Raw genomic sequence first — 12,089 nt, 5'->3', positions numbered from 1 at the left:
GAGTGGAATGAGCCATGGAATCAGGGTCTCTCTTTATCCCTGAGTTGTTCCTCTTCTTCTTTTGGAAGCACTTTTCATTTGCAAAATCCAAAACACCGAGACAAAATTTCACCAAATTATAAAGCACTTATTCCATAAAGACTCTGTTTCTTCTGCACTGAATATTAACCCTTCAACCCTAAAAACAATCTTTAGCATCACCACTAAACAAAAGTCTCTCTTTTCTCTATTGGTTCTCATTTCAACAGCCCTTAACCTTCAAAACCATTAGTCATCAGTTTATTTTTCCATTTTGTCTAAATATTCTATCAAGGGTTTCCAATTGTCCATAAATTTAATTAAGTTATTTTCTTTGGGTAGCGAAATTAACTCATCCATCTCCGCCAACACTAATACCTTCACACACCATTCATCAATTGTAGATATAGCTGAGTTTTTCTTAATCATTTACATGTTTCTTCGGTCTTGTCAGCTGGATGGCAAATGAGGAAGTTGCCACGAGAAGGGAGTGCAAGAATAGGCATTCCCCCCCCTCTAAAAAAACACATTTCCCATGCAACTGAGAACAATTAAGAGCTAAATAAAGATGGTCTTGAGTGTCCAAAGCTGCAGATTGCAATATCCAATCAAATTGCAACATCAACCAAGGGGTATTCCCATGGCACTGCTTGTGGCATCTACTCTATGGAAAATCTGCTTGTGGCATCTGCTTGTGGCATCTACTCTATGGAAAATCCTATCCCCCCCAACACCCCATTCAGTGTTGGGCAGGGAATGGGGAGCACATTCAGGAGTTTGCCTGCTTTAAATTGACAACTGGCATCCCTGTTAATGACTCTGATAGACCAATAGTTCTGTACAAGGCAGCTCCATGAGTGCAAATTGTTGGCATCGGCCTCTTCCGCACCGGCAGAATAATGCACTTTCAATCCACTTTCACAATTGCTTGAAAGTGGATTTTGCTATTCCGCACAGTACAATCCAGCTGCAAAGTGCACTGAAAGTGGATTGAAAGTGCATTATTCTGCCTGTGCAGAAGGGGCAGTGGTGGGATCCAAAAATTTTAGTAACAGGTTCCCATGGTGGTGGGATTCAAACTGTGGCTTAGCACCAATGGGGCTGGGCTGGGCACGATGGGGGTGTGGCCAGGCATTCCGGGAGCGGGGCATTCCTGGGCGGAGCTGTGGCAAGGACGCAGCCGCTGCGCCAGTCCTTGGGCGGCAAAACGAATGCACGCAGGCTCAGGCTGCCTTGCACGCCTGTGCACATCCTGCTAGACTGCTTCAAGTTCTGCGCACTACTGCCGAGAGGAGGGGCGTAACTAAGGCAAGAATCATGTGGCAAAATCACCAATTAGTAACCCGCTCTCGGCACACACAAATAATTAGTAACCTACTCTCGGGAACCTGTGAGAACCTGCTGGATCCCACCTCTGGGAAGGTGCCATTGGTATCCTGTGAGAAGAACAGTTATTTTTAAGCTTTGGCCCCCTTAGAGTGAAGACCTTCCTGCTCCGCTCTTCCCTGCCAAGTTCTTCTCCAAGTGCCATCCGCAGGTTGGCAACCCCGGCAACAGGCCATTAAAATGGAATTTGTTTGTCAAGGATTTTTTTATGCTTCTCGCAGAGTGGAAGCTGGTTAGGGGAAATCAGAGAGGCAAATAATTGCTCCCCAGTCTTTCCCCACCACACTGCAGCTATGAGCCCTTGACACCACTGCCTTAATGAAACCCCTAATGAATTTCCCGGAACTCGAAATGCATTTAAGTGGATTAATGCCTGAATCTGAAAAGCCTTTCCCTATTTCAGAAAACCGCCCATTCTAGACTGTGTCATAGATCCTCCTCATTATAGTGTGAATGTTTCGAACACCTCCTGAGGACCTGGGGCAGGAGGTAAAGCAAGGGAACAAAACCAAACATACATTTCAGGACCAAGGAACATGAATCTGGTACCGTGAATTGTTCCGTGCATTTCATGCGCATTCAAATATTTGAAAGCTACTATAGATAATTAGAAATATACATAATGATATGTCCCCTTTCTACCCCAGAGGGTGCTCGTGGCAGTTTACAATACATAAAAGAACAAGCAGTGCAAAAGGGTTATTTATTTATTTTACTTTTCATATTTTTATCCCACCCAATTCCCCACAAGGTTCTGGGAGGGATAATCACATGTTACTGTGAACGTTGGATCCACCAGCAAGGAGTGTCTTAATTTTGTGGTGTTGCTTTCTAAACGCATTAGCTAGAGTCAATGTAGTGGTTAAGAGCAGAGATGTGTGTGTGGGGGGGGGAATTCCACCTGGGGCAACACCTCTGCCGGCTGAAGGAGCAGCCTGGCAGGGCCGGGTCAAGTGGTGCCCAGTGGCGGCCCAGTGAAGGAGCAGCCTGACAGTGTGCGGTTGAGGGGAGGGGTATAGGGATGATTCTCTGCCCCCCATGTGACCAGCTGGCATATGCCTGGGGACATGTGACCCAACATGTCCCCATGAGCACTCCACCTCTGGTTGAGAGGTACCCTATATGGTGGGTTGGGCTGAGAGCGTAACTGAGCCAAGGCCCCCCAGCAAGCTTTCATAGCACAAGTAGGCAGTGGTGGGATCCAAAAATTTTAGTAACAGGTTCCCATGGTGGTGGGAATCAAACTGTGGCATAGCGCCAATGGGGCTGGGTGGGGCACGACGGGGGCATGGCCAGGCATTCCGGGGGCGGGGCATTCCTGGGCGGGGCTGTGGCAAGGACACAGCCGCTGCGTCGGTCCTTGGGCGGGAAACGAATGCACGCAGGCGCAGGCTGCCATGCACGCCGGTGCACCTCCTGCCAGACTGCTTCAAGTTCTGCGCACTACTGCTGAGAGAAGGAATGTAACTAAGGCAAAAATCATGTGGCAAAATCACCAATTAGTAACTCCCTCTCGGCACACACAAATAATTTGTAACCTACTCTCGGGAACCTATGAGAACCTGCTGGATCCCACCTCTGCAAGTAGGGATGTATAATAGTCCAGATAATAGTTCAACATTCTTAGGCACTAAGCCACACTGGCTATCTGGGGAGACAGGGCTTAAATGCATTCCTAAGCATACCCTTTGACTTCAATGGACTTAGAAGGGTGTCACACGGCTTAAATTTGCTCTGCCAATCAGCTCTGAAGCTCTGGATCAGTCTAGACTACTTTGCAAAGTTGTTGTGCGGCTTGGATGAAGGATGAAGAAATCCATATGCTTCCCAAAGCACCATGGAAGAAAGGGTGGGAGAAAAATGCAGTAGCAATACAGCGCACCCAAAAAATCTGGGCAGAACGTCGGATGATGAGAACGCCGGAAGCATCCCTGCCTCCTGGTCCCTGGACAAAATGCTTCTCAGGCCCTTCCGTACATGCAGAATAATGCCCTTTCATTTTCAAGCCACTTTCAATGCACTTTGAAGCTGGGTTTTACTGTGCAGAATAGCAAAATCCACTTTCAAACAATTGTGGAAGTGGATTGAATGTGGATTACTCTACATGTGCGGAAGGGGCCTCACTCTAGCTCAGTAGTGATGTTGGCGCTTCTAGGAAGTTGATCAAACATTCTGAAATGTTCTACAGTTTCAACAGAGCTGATATCCCGACTCTTCTTTGACTGTCTCTTGTTTATCAGGACTGGCAGCATCTACAGGCTGTGTTCTTTTCCCTCCCCACCATATCCATGAGCTTTCTTTCTACTGCCTCATTAGCATCTCATCACACCAGTTCATTATTTTCCTCCTTTTTTTTAATCTCACAGAATAGAGGGGAGAAAAAGGTTCATCAGTGTTGGGGGGGAGGGAGGCCCTGAAAAACAGTCATTAACATTTTCCCCAGAAGCTAGAACAAATTCTCATTATGTTGATTAGGAGACATAAAATGGAGACGAGAAGGTTTGCCTGCCAGGTTCGACAGCCAAAGAGCAGCTGGGTTGTGTAGTCGGCCACTGTCCTTGCTCGTGGGAAAGAAACGGGAATCAAGAATTTGAACTTGGCTTGCACAGAACTCTGGATCAGACCTTGCTTGCTGGAAGGGAAGTGGAGCGAGGTGGCAGAAATCCTGAGCCAGCAAATGCAGTGTGCTAGTTGCTCGTCGCAATGAGCAGCCCTTATATTTGTCGGGGATTGTGCCGAAGTGATTGTATCGAGTTGACTGAGATGCATTCCTCCTTCAATGTAATTGCTACCAGATATTTGTAACCAGCCTGCTATATGCTATCATTGCTGTAACGGGACATTCTTTACTTGATCTCATCTTTATGGCTTCACATGCTTCATAGATAACTATGCTTACCCCTGACACCTTCTGCTCTTATGGGAAAAAGGATGTTTCCGTTGCTCTGTGAGGTAGGAGACCGGGTGGTTTTATCTCTATCTGCCACCGACCTTGGGGCACCTCAGCTTTACAGTAACTCTTTCTCACATTCTTTGGGAAAACAGGAGGTTGCTATCCCTTTTCTGAATAAAAGGGATAGCAAAAGCCAGGTTGATCAGAATTGGCTTTTTCCAAGCTGGGTGCTTCATTGCATTCCAATAAACGCCGCCATCCACCATCCACCGTATCCGTTTGTCGCATCCAAGCCCTGGTATCCAACAACATTGAAGCCCAAAGAGTATAAGAGTAAGTGAAGAGTCGGTGCTTTGTTGTCCGCCCGCAACCGTCCGTCCCTTGGATCTTCCAGATGGTTTCAGAAATAATTCCTCAGTTAGCAGAGCAATATCTCAGACGGCACCTCTTCTTACCATCCTGGACTATAACTATGGCCCTTTCCGCACGGGCCAAAAACGGTGGCCTGGGGACGGCAAAAACGCCGCCTCCAGGCCGCCGTTCGCACAGGCGGCGCTGCTGAAACGCAGCAGCACCGACCTGGCTCCCCTTCCCCTCCCTCAGGGCGGCGTCAGGCCGTTCTCAAAAACACCTGTTTAAAGGGTTGTTTTTGAGAAAACAGTGTGTTCCCTGCAGCGCGGTGCGAACGGCACCGCCGGGAACATGCTGTTTCCCCCCATCCCTCTCTTACTTACCTTGTCGCCGTCATCGCCCTGCTGTCTTCCTAAGCCCCGCCCATGCTGTCCTCCGACCCCTGGAGGTCGGAGGGCAGCATGGGCAGGGCTTAGGAGGACAGCAGGGCAACAACAGCAACGAGGTAAGTAAGAGAGGGACGGGGAAGAGGCGGCTCCATGCGGAACAGCCTCTCCTGCGCCGGCCTCTGCTGGGGCCGCTCGCACGCTTGTGTGCGAATGGCCCCTCACCTCCACGCCGGCAAAATTCTTGCCGGTGTGAGGGCGCTCGGAGGCCTGTGTGGAAAGGGCCTATTAGTAGTAGCCACGGTCTGTCCACGCTTATGCTCTTGGCAAGGTTCATGGCTGGATGCCACTGGAATGAATTTTTCAGCAACGTAACCCTACAGAAGAACTCCGTGTGGTACAGATAATTCACTACCCAGACCTTCAATTGTCACAATAAGGATATCAGAATGGGTAACAGGTTCTCTGACCCTTCCCATAAACCAAGGCTGGGGATAAGGAAGAAAATTACTTCTGCCAGGTTTTTTCTCCCCTCGGGGGTTACCTCGTAGTTAAGCACCTTCAACCCTCGCCCTACCCTTCCCGAGATAAATTGCTAATGGCTGAAAAAAATGTAATCATTATGTTGAAGTGATGAGCCAGGAGGTCACCGAATTTGACAAGTGCAGGGAAAGCCATTTCCTGTGGTATCATTAGCTGTGTTTTAGAGAACGGGCCTCGTAATTGCTATGGTAATTGGATGCTGGATTTGCCTGCAAGAGCATGTCCAATATTTTAAACATTAATTTTCTATGGGAAGGAGAGAGTTGGGCTTTTATTTTCATTCTGTGGCGGCAGTTCGGTTTGGTCTTACCTGTGATGTCAGTTTACCCTCAAAGTAAGCTGAAAGTTCATGGGCGAACTTTGTCAACTTGAAACTGGCCGGTGTGGTGTGTGCGAAAAGAGTCCACTAAATTTGTGCCTTGTGAATTCTTGTTGTCTGTTGCCCATTCCTGCTTGGCCCCTTGTTTTTAAAATACAACAGGACACCAGAGTAGACTTTTGGGACACGCAGCTTTCAGCCAGTGGTGGAATTCAAATAATTTAATAACCGGTGGCCCTTTCCCCACTTACCTTAAGCCCCGCGCTACTCTCCTCAAGTGGTGTGGGGTCCCGAAGCACTCCACACTACAGGGGCAGCGACAGCACAGCCACCCCAACGCTGCCGCTCTCGCGCCCCCTCAGCGTGCGGCATCCCTGGCGCTCCTCAAAACGGCACCTTTTGATGACCCCGCACCAGAGATGCCACGTGCTAAGAGCAGCACGCAGCAAAGGGTGGTCAAAGGTAAGTGGGGAAAGGGCCAACCGCTTCCGGTGGTGGGATTCAGATAATTTAACAACTGGTTGTTTACAAGCACCATTTTAGCAACCGTTTCTGCTGAAGTGGTGCGAACCGGCTGAATCCCACCACTGCTTTCGGCCCTTATTGGTAAGCCAATTACACATTGCATGCCTCTTGTCCCAACATGCTTCCTGTTTGTGGCACACCAAGAGAGGAGGCATGCCAAGTCAAAATTTCTTGTCCCTATGTCCCACACATGCTTCCCAGTGTGGGGCAGACCTGGGAAAGAAATGGTGTCAGAAATGACCCCGTGCTTACTTTTACTTTTAGACAGTCCATGTGGTGTAGTGGTTAAGAGCAGGTGGAGTCTAATCTGGAGAACCAGGTTTGATTCCCCACTCCTCCATCTGAGTGGTGGAGGCGTATCTGGTGAACCAGATGTGTTTCTGCACTCCTCCATTCCTGCTGGGTGACCTTGGCCTAGTCACTGGAACTCTCTCAGCCCCACCTACCTCACAAGGTGTCTGTTGTGGGGGGAGGAAGGGAAAGGAGCTTGTAAGCCACCTTGAGTCTCCTTACAGCAGTGAAAGGTGGGGTATATATCCAAACTCTTCTTCTTGTTGTAACGTTCTTCAGACTGCTGTTTTTTGCAGTGAACAGAATGTAACCTTTTAAAAAATGGGATTTTAAAAAGATCCACCATCAGTACATAATAGATATGCCTGCACACTCCATATCTTATTCATGGGGTTTCAGATTTCCGGCCACCCATCCCTTATAGTTATTATGCACCAGTTTAGCTCAAAACTGTTGCTACCTTCCCTCCACCATGTGGGAGGGCTATAAAACCTTTTGCATTTTCCATGTTGAAGGTGCCATTATCTTGTAATTTCCTCACACATTATCTTGTTGTAGACAAGCCTTTGATGGAGATATAAAAGTCTTCATGTTCACACTTTTGTTCATAATGCATGTTGCATCCCTTGCCGGTTTTAAAAGCTCCACTCAAATATCACGTTTTCCACGCTTGAAGAGCAAGTTTGCCCGGGAGGTATGTTGTGTAATGTCAGAAGTCCTCTTCCTTGATGGCAAAACACATTTTATTCTGATTTGCTTTATTACTGTGATTTGGGAACTGGCTTGAGGAGGAGGAATTCTCAGATTTCTAAATCTGCAAAAGAAAACCCAAATGTGGAGAAGTTGTTGTGTAGCAGATTGGGGGCCAACTTTAGCTTGAGAAGTTCCTGGAGGTTTGCAGGATGAGCCTGAAAAAAGCAGTGTTTGGGGAGGAAGTTGGGGAGCACAACAGGAAGTTGGCCAAAGAGGCTACCCTCCAGCAAGGTGTAATGGTTAAAGAGCGTGGATTCTAATCTGAGGTGGATTCTAATCTGAGGTGGATTCTAATCTGGAGAACTGGGTTTGATTCCCTATTCCTCGACCTGAGTGGCGGAGGCTTATCTGGTGAACCAGATGTTTTTCTACATTCCTGCTGTGTGTCCTTGGGCTAGTCACAGTTCTTCAAAGCTCTCTCAGGCCCACCTACCTCACAAGGTGTCTGTTGTGGGGAGAGGAAGGGAAAGGAGCTTGTAAGCCACCTTGAGTCTCCTTACAGGAGAGAAAAGTTGGATATAAATCCAAACTCTTCTTTTTCTTCCATTTTTTTCCAGGGGAGCTGATCTTTCTAGTCTGGAGATCAGTTGTGATCCCAGGAGACTTAAGCTCTCCTCTGCAAGTTGGCAACCCTATCACAAATACATGTCGCATTTGCCTCTGGTCTAAGAACAGGTTCACACATGAAATCAGTCTCTCCCATTTGTGTGTTTAGATAATATGGGGAAAACTCTATGTGAATTCTGCAGCTGCCACCACCATCTATTCCCGGTATATCTTGGTTGACATGGAGGCTTCTCTATGGAGGCAGCAGTGGCGTAGTGGTTAAGAGCCTGTGTATCTAATCTGGAGGAACCGGGTTTGATTCCCGGCTCTGCCGCCTGAGCTGTGGAGGCTTGTCTGGGGAATTCAGATTAGCCTGTCCACTCCCACACATGCCAGCTGGGTGACCTTGGGCTAGTCACAGCTTTTCGGAGCTCTCTCAGCCCCACCCACCTCACAGGGTGTTTGGTGGGGGGGGGGAAGGGCAAGGAGATTGTAAACTCCAAACTCTTCTTCTTCTCTTCTTCTATTAGGGATGATTGAATTTGAATGCCTCTTATTTAGTCTCTTTTCCTATTAGTTTATAGTTTGGTCACTGGTTTGGGTTCCCAGCTTTTTGCTATTGCTTGTAGACACCTGTCTGTCTTGTGTATACATCCCATACCACCACCGTTTCTGGGGAAGGTAATTGAGAGAGTGGTGTTGGAGCAGCTTCAGGGCTTCCTGGATGACACATCGGCCTTCGATCCCTGCCAGTCCGGTTTCCGTGCTGGGCATGGGACGGAGACGGTTCTTGTCGCTGTCACAGACACGCTGCGTATGCAACTAGACCGAGGCAGATCGGCGCTGCTGGTATTATTGGACTTTACTGCAGTGTTTGATATGGTCGATCATGACCTTTTGACCCACTGCCTGGCCGCTTCCGGGATACGGGGCAGTGTCCTTCAATGGAGTGCCTCGTTTCTTGGTGCCCGAGAGAGTCAGCAAGTGTGGTGTGGGGACCAAGCCTCCCGGAGGTGCCGGCTTCAATGTGGTGTGCCTCAGGGGGCACTGCTGTCCCCATTGTTATTTAACATCTATATCACGACCCCTTGCTCAGTTGGTACAGTAGCTTTTGGGCTGACCTTGTCACCAATGCAGCGCGTGTTGATGGAGGGAGCTGTCACTACGCCCTCTCGCGGCTCTACAGCATTGTTTGGGAGAGGCGGTTGCTGGATTTAGGTTGCAACAGAGCAGGTTAAAACTTAATCCATCGCCAGGGACTAGAGATCACTTTGAGGCTTGGCCGTGGGGGGGGGAGAGGGTTAAGAGGGATTTCCAGCCGCCCGGTGTGGGAGGGGCCTCATTGGCGCCCGACCCCTCCGATCCGCTAACCTAGGGGATCCATCTGGATTCATCTCTTTCAATGGAGACCTAGGTGGCCCATATAACCCAGGTTGCGTTTTTCCATCTGCGTCAGGCCCGACGGCTGGCTCCCTTCCTCTCCAACACGGACCAGGCCACGCAGCTGTGATCCATCTAGCGGTCACCTCCAGGTTGGACTATTTGTAGCTTCGCTCTACGCGGGCCTTCCGCTTGCGTTTGATCCAGAAACTGGAAACTGGTCCAGCATGCAGGCTCGATTGCTCACAGAAGCCTTCCGAGACCACATACGCTGTGTTTGCGCCCTCTGCACTGGCTCCCAGTTGAATTCAGATAAAATCGTCTTCAAGGTGTGAGTTTTGACCTTTAAGGCCTTACGCGGCACTAGGACCACAAATGCAACCTTCGGGACCGCATTACCCACCATATGTCCCAGCTTTCGGCCTCTGCGTTTGGCAGAGCCCAATTTACTGGAGATCCCACATGGCCCCTCCCGCCGGGACCCAGGGCGCTTTACGGCCTCTGGGCCCTGCCTGGTGGAACACTCTCCCTCCAACACGTCCTGTGCCCTCACGGGTTCTTGCCGGGGACTTCCACAGGGCCTGTAAGACTGAGTTGTTCCACCGGGCTTTTGGAGAAACCAGCTGCTGAGTGCCCCCTCCCCCCCCTAGGTTGGACTCCCAATATTAATGGGACCCATTATTAAGATCTATGGGTCCCTCACACCATCGGGACCATACCCCCTCTTGCTAAAGGGATTAGGTTCAGATGGGACGCCATCTTGATATATTATAACTGCTGTTTTTATTATAATTTATGGATGCCTATGATGTTTTTATGTGCTTTTATGTTGTCCACCGCCCAGAGCCCTCCGGGGATGGGGCGGTATATCAAATTACATAAATAATAATAATAATACTCTTGTTACATGCAGTATGCACAATAAATGTAATTGGTATATCTAATGTGCACTTGGACTGCTGATTGGTCAATGCACAAAGAATGTTGAAATGTGCATTTTACTGGAAAAAGTGGGTTAGAGGAAAGGCAAAATGGGGCAAAACTGAAGAACGATGAGTTTGTTTAACACAAAGAAAACTTGAAACGGATTTCTGGGTCGAAGGCATCGGTGGGGGGAGGGTGTTTGAAATATTTTTCTTCTCTGTGTGATCAGATACACCCAGGTGAGCACACAGAAAATGTATGGTCTGTTAGTGTGGGTCATCCAGCCACTATGATTGGGTATGTTCATTTTCCTGGGGAAAGAACAATCCAAACAAAGACTTTTCCTCCTTCGTCTACGCAGCGGGCTCTTAGCTCTCCCTTTGTTCTCTCTAGGTGCAAACAGATGTCCTATCCTGAGGACCTGCCTCAGATCTCCGTGGTCTTTATCTTTGTAAACGAGGCCCTGTCTGTCATCTTGCGCTCCGTGCACAGTGTTGTGAACCACACTCCATCCCACTTGCTCAAGGAGATTATCTTGGTGGACGACAACAGTGACAATGGTGAACATATATAACAGCTGCTTGTTTGTTTGTTTCTGTTCCTTAGCATGTGCGTGTTTGCCATCTATCATCCCTAGTGAGAGAAAGCTGTTAATTAAAACTAATTTGGATGCAGCTAAGAGCTGTTTTACATGTTTTCCTACGTGGAGATGGCATATGAGTCATGTGTTTGTATAGGTGACCCCCCTGTTGTTTACGCATCGTTTAATTTCTGCACAGCGATCCTGTCGAATTCATGTTTCATATGAATGGAAAGCTGAAAGGAATTGTGGATCTTCCAGTACCAAAAGCCACCCGTTAGAAACACAGCAATAAAAATTGAGGGTGCAAACTCCATAAAAATAAATTCCACTCAACACCTACCCTCTTTGTCTCTTTGTTCTACAGTTGAGTTGAAGTTTAATTTGGATCAGTATGTGCACAAGAGATATCCAGGGCTGGTGAAAATAGTGCGAAACAACAAACGAGAAGGCCTGATCCGAGCCAGGATCCAAGGATGGAAAGCGGCAACGTCGCCGGTGGTTGGTTTTTTCGACGCTCACGTGGAGTTCAACATTGGCTGGTAAGAAGGGATGTTTCCAGCCTGGCTCAGTTTAACTGTGGTTGGGCAGATTCTTTTTGACATGGAGGACTCTGGTGTTGGCATTAGTGTTGTAACTTTTTTATGCATGATGGTTTGCTGTTGCATTAAGCCATTGTGGTGATCTAATGGTTGCAAGTGCAGGTGTACTTACTTGAATCCATAAAAGAGCTAGGGTATGAACACAGGTGGATCGTTTGCCTAGGAATTGGCGGGAGGAGATAATCAGGAGAAACCAAGAGAGAAAAATCTCACTCAGGTCAAGAGGCACAGAAAATGAAAGCCCCCCCCCCCAGGTTTCCTCTTAGCTCTGTATTCACTGAAAATCTATATCCCATGGTGTCCCTGCCATATTTATCTGAAGGCTGTCACCCAATTAAAGAAGTCAATTAATTACATGAGTTTTAATGGACTAATTAGCTGATTAAATCTGCATGGATTGCCCTATTAAAATCAAATATCTCTGAAGGGGAAAAAAACATACATTATTTTCATTAGTGAGAATGATTTGTGCCCCTGTAGCAACAGATGTTCCCTCCCTCATAAAAGAAGGAAGTCTGTTGGAGGTAGGGTGGCCAGTTCTGGGTTGGGAAATAGCTGGAGATTTTGGGGTACAGCCTGAGAAGAGAAGGGT

The 12,089-nt window shown here is 48.1% G+C and overlaps 1 protein-coding gene across 1 annotated transcript; it reads left to right on the top strand.

Moving 5' to 3' along the window:
- Positions 1-9,853: 9,853 nt before the first annotated feature.
- On the top strand, positions 9,854-11,441 carry LOC125442483 (polypeptide N-acetylgalactosaminyltransferase 9-like). Its single transcript, XM_048513851.1, has 4 exons — positions 9,854-9,974; positions 10,545-10,554; positions 10,709-10,875; positions 11,263-11,441. Exons 1-4 carry the CDS (start codon positions 9,854-9,856, stop codon positions 11,439-11,441), a joined length of 477 nt encoding a protein of 158 aa, XP_048369808.1.
- Positions 11,442-12,089: the final 648 nt, after the last annotated feature.

This window comes from Sphaerodactylus townsendi, linkage group LG13 (assembly GCF_021028975.2).
Source record: "Sphaerodactylus townsendi isolate TG3544 linkage group LG13, MPM_Stown_v2.3, whole genome shotgun sequence".
Classification (NCBI taxonomy): domain Eukaryota; kingdom Metazoa; phylum Chordata; class Lepidosauria; order Squamata; family Sphaerodactylidae; genus Sphaerodactylus; species Sphaerodactylus townsendi.
The sequence above is the reverse complement of the archived record's forward strand: the minus strand, read 5'-3'. Positions and strand labels throughout refer to the sequence as shown.

Bases quoted from the DNA above. Each gene is read 5' to 3' on its own strand.
- LOC125442483 (XM_048513851.1), top strand. From the start codon at position 9,854: ATGGCCCCTCCCGCCGGGACCCAGGGCGCTTTACGGCCTCTGGGCCCT. The intron at 10,876-11,262 runs GTGAACATATAT...TTTGTTCTACAG, and splicing joins GGACGACAACAGTGACAATG to TTGAGTTGAAGTTTAATTTG.